This window comes from Amphiura filiformis, chromosome 1 (genome assembly GCF_039555335.1).
Source record: "Amphiura filiformis chromosome 1, Afil_fr2py, whole genome shotgun sequence".
Lineage (NCBI taxonomy): Eukaryota > Metazoa > Echinodermata > Ophiuroidea > Amphilepidida > Amphiuridae > Amphiura > Amphiura filiformis.
This window is the reverse complement of record NC_092628.1, coordinates 41,221,243-41,237,834: the sequence shown is the minus strand read 5'-3', so window position 1 is coordinate 41,237,834 and position 16,592 is coordinate 41,221,243. Positions and strand designations below refer to the sequence as shown.

At 37.4% G+C, this 16,592-nt stretch overlaps 1 protein-coding gene across 8 annotated transcripts in view; it reads right to left on the bottom strand.

Annotated features, from left to right (window-relative positions):
- The window catches only part of LOC140147081 (spectrin beta chain, non-erythrocytic 1-like), a 107,922-nt gene that overhangs the window by 25,701 nt on the left and 65,629 nt on the right, over positions 1-16,592 (bottom strand). For 4 of the 8 annotated variants that reach the window (XM_072168855.1, XM_072168875.1, XM_072168860.1 and 1 more), the window contains 14 exons: positions 13,911-14,155; positions 13,182-13,382; positions 12,426-12,542; positions 11,240-11,278; positions 7,685-7,762; positions 7,142-7,306; positions 5,946-6,148; positions 5,017-5,242; positions 4,084-4,200; positions 3,417-3,692; positions 3,104-3,271; positions 2,102-2,274; positions 862-1,090; positions 122-385 (listed from right to left, as the gene is read on the bottom strand). In XM_072168855.1, the coding sequence (XP_072024956.1) occupies positions 122-385; positions 862-1,090; positions 2,102-2,274; positions 3,104-3,271; positions 3,417-3,692; positions 4,084-4,200; positions 5,017-5,242; positions 5,946-6,148; positions 7,142-7,306; positions 7,685-7,762; positions 11,240-11,278; positions 12,426-12,542; positions 13,182-13,382; positions 13,911-14,155 (2,501 nt within the window). The remainder of the gene's footprint in view (positions 1-121; positions 386-861; positions 1,091-2,101; positions 2,275-3,103; positions 3,272-3,416; positions 3,693-4,083; positions 4,201-5,016; positions 5,243-5,945; positions 6,149-7,141; positions 7,307-7,684; positions 7,763-11,239; positions 11,279-12,425; positions 12,543-13,181; positions 13,383-13,910; positions 14,156-16,592) is intronic. The other 4 variants (XM_072168868.1, XM_072168887.1, XM_072168895.1 and 1 more) reach the window with 1 other exon arrangement.

Sequence of the window (16,592 nt, the reverse complement as noted above, 5' to 3'; positions counted from 1 at the left end):
GCTGATCATAGTATAATTGGTATTTGTAAACCTTAAGGTACTACTGTTTCAAGGAAAAAAATAATTATAATAACACACTCATCATGGTATATTGGTATATCCACATTTTCTCATATCATACCTGTTGTTTTTGCAGCAATGTGTTGACCGAGACCAAATCTCCGCCCATTTCCTCATGGCCCAACTCATCCTCCAGCGTTGTGATCCAGTTGTCCAACTCATCGCATCCTTGAGAGAAGCGCAGCTGGTTGTTGAGTTCCTGCAGCTTCTCTCCTTTCTCCTTGCTGTCTTTCTCCAAATTGTCCCATTGCACCTCTAGGTTTTCGATGTTCCTGTTGACACGCTCGCATGTCTCTGGACATTCTTTCATAAGGTCGTCGCCATGCTGTGAGATTGAATGCAATATTTTTGCAAGTTTAATATTTGTTTGTTCATGTACTCTTGTGGTATATAAGAATCGCAAGTATCTTCCATGGCTACCCCAGACTTTCCATAAGGGAACACATTTGACTAGTGTAATTTAAGATTCTTACCCACTTGAGAACGTTCCTGCAACCTTATTGGTTCTTATCTGTGCGGGTGTCGACGCAATACTCATACGCGCTATTTGAACCAATCGGAGGTGCATAGCAACAACGGGACTGATCGAATTTAAGCCCTAGGTAATTCCATGTAAAATGTTGGATTAAATTTCATTAAAATTTGGTATATACTTATGATATTTTTATTTTATTTGTGTTTATGAATGAGAATAAAGGTATTGTTTATTGCACTTTTCAACATAATAAAAACTAAAAACTTATCAAATGGGAAGTATGAATCTTTAATCAATTGATACAGAAGTGCCAGTCAACCACCTACATCTCTTAAGCTTTTGAGTCTATCCCTGTTGGCAACCAACTCTGCCTCGAATGCTACATGCTTCTGCAGTTTTGATGGCAGACTTCGTGAGCTCTCTTCTTGGATCATGAGTTCCTTTTCGTCAACCCAGTCGCAGAGTTCCTCCGCCTCCTGGACAAAGGCTTGCAGCTTGCGGTTGTCTTTGAGTTTTTCAAGGGTAGCCTCAGCTGCCTCACGATTTGCCTTACGTCTGCGGAGGAAACATCGAGACAAAATGTGGTATTTAGAATAATATTGCATAAAGGGGCATAACAACTACAAACAAATCACCCTCTTGTCAATGTTTCTTGAAGAAATAATTATTAGCACTTAAACACATCATAAATTAGTCATTTGGTACTAAAGGTCTAAAAACTAAATTGTTTAATGTTTGCCTTAACACACTAAAGAATATTAGGGTCGGTGCTGTGTTTTTACCCGTAACGATTTTATCCTTTAGTGAACATGAATTCTATATCTTCCGACTTGTTTGAGAAGGATTTTAGTTTGGAAATCTTACAGAAAATAAATTCATTTCTCTATATAACAGTGTAGCCACGCCGCATGGTACATACTTGTGTTTCTAAGGCTATTGCATATGTCGCGTTATATGCATACGCACTTGTTTTTCGAAGGGTATCGCCTGTGTTGCATTATATGCATAAGCGTGCGTGTGAGAACCCAGGTAATATAGAAATTATTATAATGAAAGACAAAGATAAAAACAATTTATCGCGTCTGATGTCACTGTCAATTACGATCCTTGATTGGTTAACACAGGTTAATAGGCGGGTAAAAGGAAGACCGATCTATCTGGTGCTGATCGGAGAAAAGGAATAGCAGCAAATGGCGAAAAATTCCGTACTTTTACAAGGCAAAAAGCACCATTTCTAGGCATTGTGGACATGGTGCTTTCGGTTAAGAAAGTTTCCTACTAAAAAGACCTAACTTTTGAGATGGTTTGCATGTCGAAGGTGCAAAATTAACAATAAGGCCCGTTTATAAATTCGCGTTCAGCAAGTCATCATCACGACACTTGTAAACAAACCGTGCTCGAATTTGATTGACAGATGACGCGATCAATTCTTTTTATCTGTGTCTTTAATTATACCTGTCTGTGTTATGTCATTAATATTAATGAGAATGCAGGAAAATAGTAGTGTTTGACCAATGAGATTACAGAATTCATGTCGCCTAAAGGATAAATCTATTACACTCTTACCTTTCATCCAGGTTCTCTGCCTTCTTGTTGACTTTGTCAGCTGCGTAGTGGTTCTCGTCGCACAGCCTGTTGGCAAACGCCATCACGCTGTTGACCTTCTCATCATTGACACCCATCTGGTCCAGGAACTGCTCGTATTTTTTGATAGCATCCTCACATGCTTCAAGTGATGCCTACAGAAGAGAAATATTTGGTGAGTATTAAAACAAAATCATTATATCTATTGCATTACAAATATAAAACCAAATCACTATTCAAGTGTTTTAGACAAATGCTTTATACAACTTTATCAGGTGTTTTTTATTTTGCTGACATCAAAAATCAAAAAGCTACTCTTTCCCTTCTATGTAATTGTTGAAACTTGCTGAAGCTATCTATTACAGCCATTATGTGACACGATCTGGTCCATGGGGGCCAAAGGCGGTAAATTTGAAACCGAGATAAAGGTAAAAATATGGAGTAATAAACATAAGAAAATAGACATCAAAAACATCATAACTTTTGAACCGAGTATGCTAGACCTTTGGTGTTTTCAGTATAAAATGATAGACTATTTTATGTATAATGTAATAATTACAGTAACTTGATTTTCAAAAATGCCTCCTTTGGCCCCCATGGACCAGATCGTGTCACATATGTGACCCAATCTGATCCACTCAGGCCAAAGTTGGAAATTTTGAAAATTGAGTTACTACCATTACTAACTTGCACACAATTACTTATGTTGAATTCCTAGGCCTCTTGAATGCTTGGTGGCAAAGTTATGAACCTTTTAAATGTCCATTTTCTTATGGTTTTTTCTCCTCACTTTTTGCCTATATCTCAGTGAAGTAGGTGAGGTCTTATTTTTCAACCATTTTGTTTAACCAAAAACACCCAAATTGTAAGATTTTGGGTGCATTTTTCAAAACAAAATTTCAAAATGCATCAAAAAATTGAAAATTTCAGTGCTTTTTCCAACCAACCCTAAATATTGTTTCTCCTCCAAAAACAAGAACTTACAGGTTGTTCCACTTTAGCCAAGAATGTGTCTTGTTGGTTGAGTATCATATCTGCTTGTCTGGCATCACGCAGGAACATCTGGTGGTTGAGGGATTGTGAGAGCAGCATCTGACGGTTGTCCCACATCTGGTGGAGCTCAACCCAGCCTTCGTCAATGGCTTGCAATCTCTGTAGGAGGAAAAGGAATGCGAGATGATCAGATAAGAGTTATGGGACGTCATCTAAGAGTCATTAAAAAGTCAGTACAAGGCGCTGTTATTATCATATTTGAAAAATCTGATTTCTCTACACATCTTCCATACAGTCTACTAACCTGTCTAAGGAACATGTATTGTGTGTCTGTTTGCCCCTCTGTGATGCGGTCTCCCTCTTCCTTCAGCTTGGCGTATTTCTCTTCATAACCATCAACCTCTTCCTTGATGGCAGCGTGCTTGTTCAGCAGCTGCTCAGCTTCCTTCAGAGTCTCTGGGATGTCTTCAGAAGCCACTGTGGTCATCGTCCTGGAGAGCCATGCTTGGAATTCGTCAAGATCGCGCAAGAATTCTTGCAGGTCACCGGCTTCCGCCAAAGCTGCTTCTCGCAGTTTCAACTGTGGGTTAAAAGAATGTGTACACAATGTAATTTAGTACTTCATAATTTTATCGTTCTCTACCGTAAATATCATGAAACAACATCAAACCTTCCATCAGTTATTCCTACAGTGTTTCAAGTTTTATCTAAGTTTCATGACCATAATTGTGCTCGCCACAACCCACCACACTAATAAGCATTCGATTCGATTTGAGGTATGTTTCTTCACCTTCCCTAGATATTTTCATTTCAGGACCCTCATCTATTTTTGTTTAATTTCTGTTACGTTCTGTTTGATAAAATTGCAAATACATCTATTCTTATCAAGCAGCAATGTTTCAAGGTGCATGAACTGTAACAATTGCCTAATTCCTCGCAAATTTAACGTTTATTCATCAGTGTTCAATTACCAGTTCCTTGAGTTCCAGCCAGTGCTCCATAATTTCTTCATATCTCTTCTTGATGGCTTCATCATCTTCAGGATGTTCCGCTGCAAGGTTCTCATGCTCCTTGCCAAGATCTTGCAGCTATGGGAACAAAAAATATCACAAAACATGCTACTTTATCTGAATTTCTATAGTTTGGCCATTAACATTTAGATTTTTCAAATGTTTCTTTCAAGTTACCCAAGTCATCTGCTTTTATCGGGCTATTCCAGTTGAAATCCATATACCCCCTATCAAACACATGACCTTAATTTTCCACACAGGGAGTGTGAATTTCAACTCCATTTGAAATCTACACTCCCTGTGTGGGTGATTAAGGTTGTGTCTTCCATAGGGAGTATATGGATTTCAAACAGAACAGCCCATTTTGTTCCTAATTCAAGCACACATTTTGATATTTTGCAAAATGAAGCCAACTAACACTGATAACAGTCCCTCCATTTTTCCTCTCAATCTGTTCAAGTTGGCATGTCCAGCTACACTCAATTTTATAGTAAGAGTTGACAAGGTATTGCTACTGTTATGAAAAACCTAAAATCATGATTCTTGCCTTTAAATTAACAAAATACACAGACATCTCAGAATCAATGCGACTATATAACCTTTGAGTCGTCCCTGCAGGGCAATGATACTAACCATCAACCAATTTCTTGGTCTTCTATAAGTAAGTTTACACAGGGGCTTAGCCAGGATGACCCGGGGGTGGGAGCAAACTGCCCCCACAGAAATTTTTCAGGGAGAAAATGGGAAAGCCAAAGAGTAAAGTGTCCTTTAAATGACTAAAAATGGGACAAAAAATTGACAAATGGGGACCAAAATTTGGCTTTGCCCCCTCACACTAAAATCCTGGCTACGCTTCTGAGATTACACCCAAACTTGAATGAATTCTGAATTTACCTTGGCCTCAATAGCAATGAGATCACTCTCCATGCCCTTGAGTCGTCTCTGCAGTGCAATGATACCAGCCAAGTCGTCTCCCAGTTCCTTGGTCTTCTCAACCACACGGATTTTGTCCACGATCCATTGTGTGGTCTCGTTGCAGTCCAGGTGATAGACTTGCACTTGTCTGACGGCCAACACTGCCTCACGCTTCTCTTCCAGTCTGACCTTCAACTCGGCCCATCTGATAATTACAAACATATATCGATATAGTGAATGAAACTGGATGATCAGCTGTACATCCATTTTGTACCATGTGCAACTAAAGCATCCACACTGATGTAGCAGTGATATCAGTGCGTATTTCATTGGGTGCAGCTAAAAATCGTTGGTGTTCCCTCAAAGCGCTAACATACACACACGCGCGCTTGAAGACGCTGCATAGAGGCGCGCGTGAAACAGATGCCTCAACACTTTGACGTCACTACCACATCAAGGTGAAAAATGCTTTAGTTCAAGCCAAATTAGCACATTAACGAAGGAAATAATGAAGAAAGGCGGCAGCCTATATGCTTCACCGTAATTTATGCTACATGCTTCACCCTATAAACTTGACCACAGCTGCAATCTGCAAGAGTTCGACCCCATACACTGCCTGGCATATGCAGGTAGTACATGGAAGGCATATTGTGGCTCCGAAGTCATATAAAGCTGTTGGTCCCATGTACAGAAGAGTTATCCTATGTATGTTTTTTTGGCTGAAGTGGACTGATTTTAATTGAAAATATTTGAAAATTGCAACATTTTTCTAAGCTTTCTGATTTTTAAGGGTCCTTTAGCCTCTCTCAGAAAAAAAACCCAACCATCCGACCCCACTTGGAAAATCCATCCGCCTGTGGAACAAGGACTTTTTCTGTTGCCTTATCAATACGAAAAACACCCCTTACCGTTGGTTGAGATGATTCTGTTTCTCTGTAATTTCTGGTGAGTTGGGATGTTCTACATTCAACAACTGCTTAGCAAGCTGATTAACGGTGTCCACCTTGGGGGCGTTGGATTCCATCTCTTTCTCAAAGCGAGCAAACCTGGCCAGGATGACTTCATTGGATTCCAAGTCTTCTAATGGCTGCATGGAGATCAGTGTTGTCTCCTATGAACAGGTCAAAAAGGTTAACATAGGTCAAGAGATTATAGAAGACACATCACTTTCTATAATTTTAGCAGTTTTTGCACTTGAAACAAATTAATGTTATTCATCCCAATATTTAAGCTCCAAATATTAATGATTTTTACACATATTTCTGATGTTTGCAAGCCACAATATATTTGTTTGCCTGCAGAAATGAATTCCCAGGATTAGAATATCTTTGTAGTCTGAATAAAATTGGTACATGGTGTTTGCTAGCTTAAGGGTAGACGAGGTATTGTTGGTCGAAGCAACCTAAAAGTCGATTTTCATTATCTAGATCAATATATTATTGAAAATTAACACCTTGATGTTTTGCAAAAGTTCATTCTACAAATAGTATACTTCGCAAACTTGCTTAATTTATTGTTGTTAATTAGTTATGTACATTTTACAAAAGTGTTGTTGTTTCACCCCTCTTTACAACGTAACTCAAGAACCGCAGCACCTATAAAAGTATATCTGTGATATTTTAATTCTTCTACACGCTCGCTATGAATTGAGCAATGCAGTTTTTGCCAAAGCTCACTACCAATCGTAAGATGCTGTGAACTACCAAATCACAACAGTTTAAAATAATTAATAACCTTAAGGCGAGGGACGGATGTGTGACCTTCACGGTATTTGCACTCAAATATTGAGACAAGTAAAGCAGACACTCAAGCAGAAAGGTATGGGTTATATAAAGGAAATTCCAAGGCTTGATATAAGGGTGTCATTTCTGTCTACACATTCAAATTTTCGTTTTGATATTATTGGCTTTAACTCAAGAACTGCAAGACCTATGAAAATATAAATGCGATTATTGGCTTCCTTGACTAATTTCCCATAAGATCAATGTATAAAATATTAAAAAGCACCCTGCCGTTTATAAGTTAAATGGCTAAAACTGGCTTCTGACATCCGACCCGCCTTAACAACATCTTTCACATGATTTGTCTCTATTACTCTACCTACCCTCTCATCTATCCAGGCTTCAACCATGTCTGCCTCGTTGAAGAGTTGGTACAGGGATAGGGCGTCCATGAGGCGTTGCTTGCGTAGCTTGGCAAGCTCTTGAAGCTCCTTGTATCGCCTGTCGATGGTACCAAGACGGGCTTGCACTTCTGGAGCATCACGATCCTGAACGAAGGGAAAACAAGCAAAATAGTAGTCAGTTTTCAATACTTACAACTTTCCCAGCAAAATGACCTGGAATTTATTTTAAATGATTTTCCCTGGGGGGAAGCTGATACTTCTTCTGGTATATTACATCTACAAATTCATAATCCCATGAAAAAAAGGAATACAAACAGCATGTTCAAATGAAGTAAAGAAATACAATCTTGCACACAATTAAGTAGCCTAGTTGTGCAGTAGGTTTCCACATGACAAACCAGTCTGATACCAACTTGAGGACAAAAAAAGAAGGTTCCAGAGGACTGGTGGACATAAGTAATTAAAACAGGATGAACACCTTTTGAGAATACCAGAAGAAACAAAATTGTTAGGCTATCTTACCTGGTCACCCAAATCTGCAGCTTGTTTATGAAGTGCATCAATTGTGTCGGCATAGTTCTGTAACTCATCAGCTATGGCCTGCAAAACAACATTAAAACACTCAAAATTAGTCTTGCTATTGTCCCATATCATATTCAAATAAAAAACAAATACATGTAAAATGTGCGAAAATCTGATCCAATCAAACCAAATCAAGTATGACTTCAGGATTTCAAATCTGCAAACCGTATTTCTTCAAATAGTTGCCCCCCCTCAAATAAACGCCCCCACCACTTTTTTCAACCAAGATGTTTCAAAATTGCCGATATTTCCATGCTATCTTGTGTAGTAAGCTTACCAAGTTGCCCACATGGTCAATAATAGCGTCACTTTTTGGCAAAAATCTGGATTGGAAACCCGGAAATGAACCAGAAGTCAGTGTTTCTAGTTCATAGTTCGTCATTTTAGCGTGAGTTTTAAGTTTATCTAATGATTTTAACGGGAATTATCGTTCTAAAATTGACCTTAAATAAACGCCCCCCCCTCCCCTTGGGAAAATGTAACGCCCCCGGGGGTGTTTATTTGACGAAATACGGTAGGTACTAAGCATGTTTGTAACAGTAATAACTTATTTTTTAAAATTTCCAACTTTGGTCGGATGGGATCAGATTGTGTTGTGTTACATAAATTCAAATCAGATGTCCAAATAAGTGTCTATGTGATATGTTGAGAATATTTCATAGGGTTAAACAGTAACATTTAACGATAACTTTCACTTCTGTACAAGAAAACAATGTTAACTTTCAAATAAATTTGAGATAACAGTTAGCTCTACATTCAGAAAATCGTAACTCCTTAATATTAAGGCTCTTTTGCATCAGTAAATTTATCTTGGTTTCCAAAATATTACAACAAATATAACTAATGCAAAAATGTTAATTATGTTAAAACACTTTCAAATTCCTTTGACAATAACAACTTAAGCTTTGCAATCATCCAAATGGCTTTGCTAATCATAAGAACAGTTGCTCATTGGGTTCCTGGAAAAAAATACCTGCTTATATGTTCCTAAACTTGGCCCACTTACGAAAATTCCTGTTTCTATGTTCCTAAACTTGGCCCACTGACGAGATTTACATCAACAAATGTCAAAGGAATTTGACAAAAACAGGATGTTTTAAAGAGCAGAAATTCGAAAGTAACAAACTGTACATAGTAATAGAATCAACAATATAATCCACCATAACAAGTGTTTACTTTACAAAAATGTTAAAGTGTTATAAATAAATTTGATTTTAGGAACGGAAATGAGTTGTGAACCAGGACCCTGTGGGAAAACAAACAACGACATTACACACTGACAGGGCTATTCTTGTCAAAATCCATACACCCCCTATGGAAGGCATGACTTTAATCTCACACACAGGGGGTGTAGATTTCAAATGGAGTCATCCATTACGGTAACCCCATTTGATATTCACACTCCCTGGGTGGAAGATTAAGGTCATGTCTTCCATAGGGTGTATGGATTTCAACTGGAATAGCCCATTGGTGCTATTTGAACAATGAAAGAATCAAATCAAAAGATGTTTAATGACAAAACGTGTGTATATATACATGTTAGGAACACAGATAATATTATGTATGAATTATATATCAACCACTGTAATTATAGAAAGTAAAATTAATCAAGACCCCAATAAGAACATGCAATAAAATTTTTAAAAATTTAAAAAGTTTGAAAATGTATTGTTCTATTCTATTGTTCTGTAACTTTTCAAAATGAGAACAAGATCAGATCATTTGAAATCAACTGAAAGTCTGGAAATTTCACACCAAAGTATAAACATAAGCTCCAACAGAGCCTCCCACATCAATGATGCATTGTATTTGTGGCCATCAGCGGCAGATCCGGGGTTTGAAAAATGGTTATATTACTAGACAGTGGCAAGAAAATTTCTGACAACAGACTTGATTTGCATGCCTTCTGCCAATTTGCCCCTGGAACCATTATCCTGTCCATGAAACTCAAGTTTCAATGTGTCATGTAAAGCTTCCACATTATGTGCAACATGATTTATTGGTAGTACTTCCTTGCCGTAATTAATTTTTTTATCCAGAATGACATCTAAGCCGACATTATACTCTAGTTGCATGTGGTAGCAATAAGGAATTAATTATTAACCAATGAGCCACACCGTACCTAAAAGTACAATAATTGCTTGTGTATAGGTGACTGGAATCAAAATTTAGCTTTAGAAATAGTTTATAACTCAAGTAAATAAATATGACAGGCCACACCATTGATGATGTCTTGAATAATAACTGAGTACCATAATAACAATAAATGTAGACTGGGTGGTTATTTCAATAACAATAAACAAAATATGACTGAATACTTTATAGTGAAATTCAACACCAAGGTATGGCTAGGTTATGCAAGTGAATACAATGCAGGGATAGGATTCAGACTGATCTGCATCATGGATTGAGGAGAGGTTATCAATATTAATAGAACAAGCAATGAGTGATTTCATTGTCAGATGGACTGAGAATGTGAACCGATAGAGAACAAAACCAAAATAAGGAACCGTTCATATATCCACCAATTAAAGTAGAACCAATACAACTTCAAAACAACCCAAATATATGCTAAGTAGTCTTGATCGGATAATGACATTTGATTGGTATTTTTTGTGGGACCTGTGAGAACATCAGACACACCAAATTGCATTCTGATTATGAGGAATGTCCTGATGATATCAAAAAAGACCTAAAATTTATAGGTATTTGGGGAAAAATCTTAAATACAAAAGGTCAACATTTTCAAATGATGGTTGGCTTTTCCTCCCATCTACATAAGTACATATTATTAGATTATGAAGTTAACTTCGAGGATTGTAGTGTTATAAAGAAATAAACTTAAATAATTTGCCCTAAAATTTGTATTATTTTGTAAATTTCAAGTTTTCAGAATGCAATTTGATGTGCCTGATGTGCTCTAAGGTCCCACAAATAATATTATGCCAACGTTGTTATCCAATCCCTTAACACACTGAAGTAAGGACATTAAATTATATCAAGAAAAAAAGAAATGAAATCGGATTTATGATATTAAAAGTTAATATAAAGTTAATGTATGGTCAAATGGTTAGGATAACACACATGTTAGATCAAGGGTAAGATGTTAACAAACTTGGATAACAGTTTATTCAGGATTAGTGTACAGATTAGGATTAGGGCAAGGGCAAGGATCAAAGGATTAGGTCTAGGATTAGGCTAGGGCAAGGATCAAAGGATTAGGTCTAGGATTACACCAAGGATTAGCATTAATAAACACCAAACAAGGTAACCCAGTATGATTTGATGACATAACCTTCCACATTCTGATCAGAAATGTTAGGATAAACACCAATGAGGAACCGCAAATGTTAGTTTTAATACCGTGGCCCTAATCATGACACGACAATGCATCTCATGTCTACTGTTCCTTGCGACGCGGACTTGTTTTTGTTTGTAAACATACGATACATTATTTCTGTCACAGACTAGGGCCATCCTCCACCATGCACTCACTGGGTCTGGGTGTAGGATAAATTGCACTTCGATTTGGTCCTAAGTTAAGTAGGAGGGAAAAAGAAAACGTTTGGTAAAGAAAGCATTACATGCTGGAACTATTAGCTACTTAGTGGGATGCTTTGGGGATTGGATTGCATCTTATGGTTTATGTCAAACTATATTTCTGCCTCTGATCAGCTTATACCAAAGCTTTGTTTGGTTCGTAATAAGTGGGCGCGACTCATATTATCGTGGACTGATATAAAATAGTGTACACTAAGTTAGGCACAGCTGCGCAAAGTCCATTTTAGACTGGCGCGCTCTTTTGTGAATTTACAATAGCGCAAGTCGGAACTTAATTGATGCACGGAAGAAACAAAAATCAAATAATTTTCTGCTGTTACGAAAATAAGCTGTATTAAGTATGAGCTAAGGTATAAACTGATCACAAGGTAGCGTTACAGCTGACACAGCATACAAGTAAGTTTGAATTCTGTCCATAACTGTAAATGTTAAGCTTCCATCATTTTAAGTATGTTAGCCAAGCTTAGGGTATTGACATGGGTAGCTAAGTACTACTATTGGGTATTTGGTTGACGGATTCAGGCGTCACCTTGAAAAGGGGAAGAAATTGCGCTATTCTTCTCCCTTTTGGGATTTATGCTATGCAGACTAAACCATTTCTGCAAAATTATGTTCAAATTTTTTTTTTATAAATTTGTGTAACTATTACTATAAAATTTGTGTTACCAATCGGCTCATGTCTGATGCAAGTTACATATCTAAATGCCAGAACTATTCACTTCAATTCTCATACATGTCATTGCAAGGCAGCTTGTTGCTCTTTTCCTTTAGGTCAATATCTGCAGTGAAAACTTATTAATAATGAATATGCATGAGCCTACAGGTCAATTGGCATGTAAAATTAGCATGCTGTTAGACTCTCTATCTGACTGGCGGTTAGCTATCCACCACACATCATATCCAACACGCCCTGGGCCAATGCCATTCGCTTCTTCCGGATGCTGGTTAGCATGCACACAATAATGTTATTTGAATAAGTGCAGCATTCCCATATTTACATAACTTCCATACAGTTATACAATCGATTTAAACATCTCATCAATAATTGCATGTACTTGCTCACTTCCAACATGTTATTCATTCTAACTTGACTTACTGACTAGAATAAAAGAAAGCTTACTTGATGTTTCTTGAGGAGTGATTCCACACTGGCTTGGTCATGTCCGACATCTTCGCTGGAAACCAGACGTAGAGTGTCCAACATCCAGGTATCAACATCATCAGCATCAGCAAAGAACTGTCATGACAGATCATAAAATAATAGCATATACTATTTAGTAAGCAATGGTTTGGGATGATACTGACAACAAGTCCAGAAACCCACAAGTCCTGAGTTCTAGACCCAGAATCTGTTAACTCAGAAACAGTGTTCCCATTATACAAAGGGGTGGATGAACAGCCAGGTGTTACCCTGATCAGAACTATCGTCTGCCCCATTATTCAAATGCAGTAATGGAGGGAGCAGATAATTGTGGATGATTTTTATTCTCTACAGTTGATTGAATACTGTGACCTATTATAACTCTTTTGCAACCTGACCAAGCCCAACTGCTCCCAATATATTACCCTCATCCCATACGGTACCTCATACGAGCATGGTGGCCTAACAGGGCGTTCGAATCATGATCGCAAGGTTGTGGGTTCGAACACCGTTAGGGCCCACATGTTGAGTCATTGGGCAAGATGCTTTTATCTCACTTGCTCCACTCCACCCAGGTGAATAATGGGGTGCTGTAATGAGTAGTCATACTAGTGCCATTGTTGTTGGCAGTGATATATCCCAGTGGCAGCAGAACAAATATGTTAAGTGCTTTAAAAAAGTTGAAAAGGTGCTATATAAATGCCAACATTTATTTATTGAACTAATTTTACTAACCTGGTACATATCAAGGGCTTCTTGAAGCCTCTTCTTCCTGGCAGCAGCAAGTTCTTGCAATCTGTCCCAGCTGTCTTTGACATGATCAATGCGCTCGCGGATCTGTGGGGCACCAAAATGATTCTCTTTGATTAGGTCTTCGCCAACCTGGCAGTTTTCCATCAGCTCGGCATGACGACCAGATAATTCATCTTCCAGTGCCTGGAGGGAGTCAAGAAAGAAAAAAAAGTGATTATGTTTTACAAACATGTAACCTCAAAAATAAACAAAAATTAAAATTTTGGTTTTGCATTTTCATCAACAGTTGGAGATGTTAGAAATATACTGTCTTAAACAAACAAGACACATTTTGATATCAATTCACACACTGTAGCATAAAGCTGCTTGGGTGCAGCCGCAGCAGCAGTTTTACATGAGTCTGGGCCAAATCAGACTGAATTCATCAAATATACACCACAACGTATGAACAGCCTGTTCAAACCTAGAAAATTTAAGTTTCACTGATTCAATCGCCAATAGCTACAATTAATATTCAAAGAATTTGATTCTTTTTCAGTTCGAGGAAGTAAATTGGCTCTCTCCTCTAGTACTGTTTTGGGCCTGGAATACATAACATCACCATTCTGGAAAAACCTTGTAACTCTAATAGCTGCTATGTGTTAAATATGTACAATACAGTAATTGTGTTATATACATATTTAACACAAAGCAGCTATAACCCAACCTCACCTTTTGCTTATTGATAAGCAGATTACAGCTAGTGAGATCGTGACCTATATCCGGCGACGAAAGAATCTGTTCCTTTTCTTTGATCCAGTTCTCGTCATCGGCGAGGTCCCAGAAGAACTGCCAGAGTTTGCGCGACTCTTCAAGGCGATCCTGGCGACGGCGCGCAAGCTCCTGGAGCTCTTGATACGACTCTTCCAGATGTGTGATTCTGTCGGCTACAACCTGTGGATCCACTGGTAGGTAACCTGGTGTGTCAAGCAGACATTTACAGAGTGTGAACTACACATCTACACATTTGTCAGTCACCCTTTGCACGGTCATCTCAAAACGAGATTCTACTTGCAAATGCACGTTGTGTTGCTTACGACTTTCATACCACCGCTTTAATTGCCGCGTATGCTTCATTCTGGTCAGTACGTGCAAGAAAAGCGTGAAAAACTAAAATATGCACTTTTGAGCATGGATTTGCACTGAGAATATCGTTTTAGGTAGCAAAATGACGGATCCGTGCAAAGCATGAATGATCATCAGCAATTTAAATCAATGTATGATGATCACATACATGTATGGTATTGACAACAAAAAGCCAACATATCAACAAAAAATAACATATCAAGTATGCTGGTGAATAATACATACAGATTCAACAGTAACACAATTGACATTTACAATAAAACATATTCAAGGCTAATAATTTTTTTTGTGATTTTTTTTCCAATGATTATACATGACGGTTTGACAATGTTATGGCAATAAGACACACACATAACAATAATAATTCCTTGTGTGTTAAATATGTATATGTGAAATAACACTGAGCATAAACAGACAAATGGTCTATTTCCGTTGAAATCCATACACCCCCTATGGAAGACATGACTTTAATCTCCTACACAGGGAGTGTGAATTTCAAATGGGGTTACCTGAATAGGTGACTCCATTTGAAATCTTCACCCCCCCGTGTGGGAGATTAAGGTCATGTCTTCTATAGGGGGTGTATGGATTTCAACTGGAATAGCCTAACACCAGAATATCAGTAGACGCATGTAATTTGATCGTCACTTCAAAACAAAGGTTGATGCGTTAATACACTGTGCCTGTTGGTACAATGTACTTCAGTTTCCATAATCACAAATGCCTTATTGTTTTATATGCAACTTTACTTACTTTGGATATTTTGATCTGGTTTTGGTATCTCAAACTATGTAAAATGCCCTTTATCATAACGACTTTTGCTGCTATAGACATATAATTCAACAGACTTTGCGCATATACAAAACGTCAACTGGCTTGACAAAACAAAACAGCAACAATTTTAACATGTTGATAACAATGCCTTCTTCTGGCCAAAAAAATAAATAAAAAGCAACATAAGTAACAGACAGCAGTAAGACCGCTTTATAGAAATGCAACAAAAAACAATAGAGAGAGCAGTAAGAATGGGATAGAACAATAGACAAGAACAAATGGAATGTATAAAGAATGATAATAACAGTCTTGGGTGTTTAAGGGGAAGGGTGTTAGTTAAAAAGAAGAGAGGTAACATAGAGGTTAAAAGAGGGGAGAGGTAACATAGAGGTTAAAAGAAGGGATAGGTAACATACAAATCAGAAAACTATCAGGAGGACCATTTACCTAATAATTGATTGATTTGGCTTGCGGTGGTGTGATCAATGGGTTCAACTTTGGAGACTCAAAAAGTGATGTGAAAAAAATGACAGATATCTGAGGGGATTGTACTGGTGCATTGTGAAATTATTACGGTTGATGTGTTTCCACAGAAACTGACAAACACTCATTTTTAAGCTCTGAAAATGTGATTTGTATATGTATGTAAAATGATCAAATATTTCACTAATTTCACAAAACACTGGAAAACTAGACAAATGGAAAATTGTTACTTTGTAATATTAAATGCAAGTTGGATGTTTTTTTAATTAAATAAATTTCATAAAAAGATTCAAGTACCTCTAAATTCCCACTGAATATATGCACAAATTTGTTAAATTTGTACTTTCTCGATAAGATTCTACTTGTGAAATCAGGGTAGTGGTTGGACTTTGTTTGGCATGTGAACAATTGATAAATTAAGTCGTCAAAACTTAAACAATTTTCATTGATGCATTAAAAATCAAGTCTCTTTGAAAAAAAAAAGCAATTTTTCAGCAGTGACAGAAAACAACTGACAGTTCGATATTGTACAACATGCTAAATAGATGACTAAACCATGTCACCTGAAAAGTATATGACATCCTCATATATACCTGTTCTAGAGAGAACACTAAACCTCGTGCACTGCATGCAAATTTATTCAAGTACCTCTAAATTCCCACTGAATATATGCACATTTTTAAAGCAAAATGCTCCTGCATGCACTCCCATTATTGGCAATACTATAGGAGTTTGCAAATCAACTAGCTGAGAAAAATCTTCATTGCTGTCTCATTCTTCTTATCTGGGACTTGTAAATCTTGACGCATTGAACATTCAAACCTAACCGGGGGCATTTAAACGAGTTCTAGCATATATAGAAACCTCATTAGACAATTTAATTGTACCACTTTTTGCTGCTAGTGAATTCTAGTCTGTTAGCTAGATAGTTGTATAAATAACATGAAGTTGAACCAGAGAAGCATCTTTATGTAGTTTCTTTTAGACAATAAATCTTTTGAACTTCTGTTT